The sequence below is a fragment of the Poecilia formosa genome, unplaced genomic scaffold (genome assembly GCF_000485575.1).
Source record: "Poecilia formosa unplaced genomic scaffold, Poecilia_formosa-5.1.2 Scaffold463, whole genome shotgun sequence".
Lineage (NCBI taxonomy): Eukaryota > Metazoa > Chordata > Actinopteri > Cyprinodontiformes > Poeciliidae > Poecilia > Poecilia formosa.
In genome coordinates, this window is record NW_006800402.1 from 103,104 (window position 1) to 104,471 (window position 1,368).

Below are 1,368 nucleotides of genomic sequence, written 5' to 3' on the forward strand. Positions count from 1 at the left end.
CGTGTGTCCTGACCGTGACCCTGACCGTGACCCTGACCGTGACCCTGACCGTGACCCTGAGGTCGCTGCTTGGTGAGTTTGAGCAGATCTTGATTTAAAAACAAAGTAATATATTTAAAAGATCAAATATGTTTGATCTTTTGTTCATTCATTTCTTTCATTATTTTAGTTCTTTCTTTTGTTTGTTCCTTTCACTCTTTCCTTCTTCGTTCACTTTTTCTTTCGTTCATTTATTCTTTGTTTTTTTCGGTACAATTTCTTGTTTCTTTTGTTCTTTTTCTTTTCTTTCTTTGTACTTCTATTTTTCTCTTAATTGTTGTTTTATTTGTTCATTATTTCGTTCTTTTGTTTTCTTTCTTTCTTCCTTTAGTTCTTTCGTTCTCCTGTTCTTCCCTCTGTCCGTTCTCAGATTAAACGCTCCCTTGGGTTCTCTGTCTCTCAGTGACCTTTTTTCGGTGAATCTGATGTCTGCAGGTCTGAGGCGACCAGAGAATCATCTCAGGTCAAATCGGTCTCCCAGAGGTCAAAGAGCGATCCAGACTCTGACCTGGACAGGTGAGACGTTTAGTCAGATTTTTACTTTCATTTCAATCAATACTTAGATTTAAATGTAATAATCTTGTTTCTGATGGATCCAGCGATGACGACCTGCCTCCGTACGACATGTCAGGAGACGTGGAGGCGAGTCGGGCGGCGCCGCCTCGTTACCTACGGGACTGTCTGGAAGGCACGGCGCGGTTCAGTTCTTTCTGTTCAGTTCTCTCTGTTCAGTTCTTTCTGTTCAGTTCTTTCTGTTCAGTTCTCTCTGTTCAGTTCTTTCTGTTCAGTTCTCTCTGTTCAGTTCTCTCTGTTCAGTTCTTTTTGTTCGGTTCTCTCTGTTCAGTTCTTTTTGTTCGGTTCTCTCTGTTCAGTTCTTTCTGTTCAGTTCTCTCTGTTCAGTTCTTTCTGTTCAGTTCTCTCTGTTCAGTTCTTTCTGTTCAGTTCTTTCTGTTCAGTTCTCTCTGTTCAGTTCTTTTTGTTCGGTTCTCTCTGTTCAGTTTTCTCTGTTCAGTTCTTTCTGTTCAGTTCTTTCTGTTCAGTTTTCTCTGTTCAGTTTTCTCTGTTCAGTTCTTTCTGTTCAGTTCTCTCTGTTCAGTTCTTTTTGTTCGGTTCTCTCTGTTCACTTCTTTCTGTTCAGTTCTTTCTGTTCAGTTCTTTCTGTTCAGTTTTCTCTGTTCAGTTTTCTCTGTTCAGTTCTTTCTGTTCAGTTCTCTCTGTTCAGTTCTTTTTGTTCGGTTCTCTCTGTTCAGTTCTTTCTGTTCAGTTCTTTCTGTTCAGTTCTTTCTGTTCAGTTTTCTCTGTTCAGTTCTTTCTGTTCAGTTTTCTCTG

The 1,368-nt window shown here is 39.9% G+C and overlaps 1 protein-coding gene across 1 annotated transcript in view; it reads left to right on the forward strand.

Annotated features, from left to right (window-relative positions):
* The window catches only part of telo2 (TEL2, telomere maintenance 2, homolog (S. cerevisiae)), a 10,414-nt gene that overhangs the window by 5,307 nt on the left and 3,739 nt on the right, over nucleotides 1-1,368 (forward strand). The window contains exons 10-11 of the mRNA XM_007577999.2: nucleotides 492-555; nucleotides 639-765. Coding sequence (XP_007578061.1) covers nucleotides 492-555; nucleotides 639-765 — 191 coding nt within the window. The remainder of the gene's footprint in view (nucleotides 1-491; nucleotides 556-638; nucleotides 766-1,368) is intronic.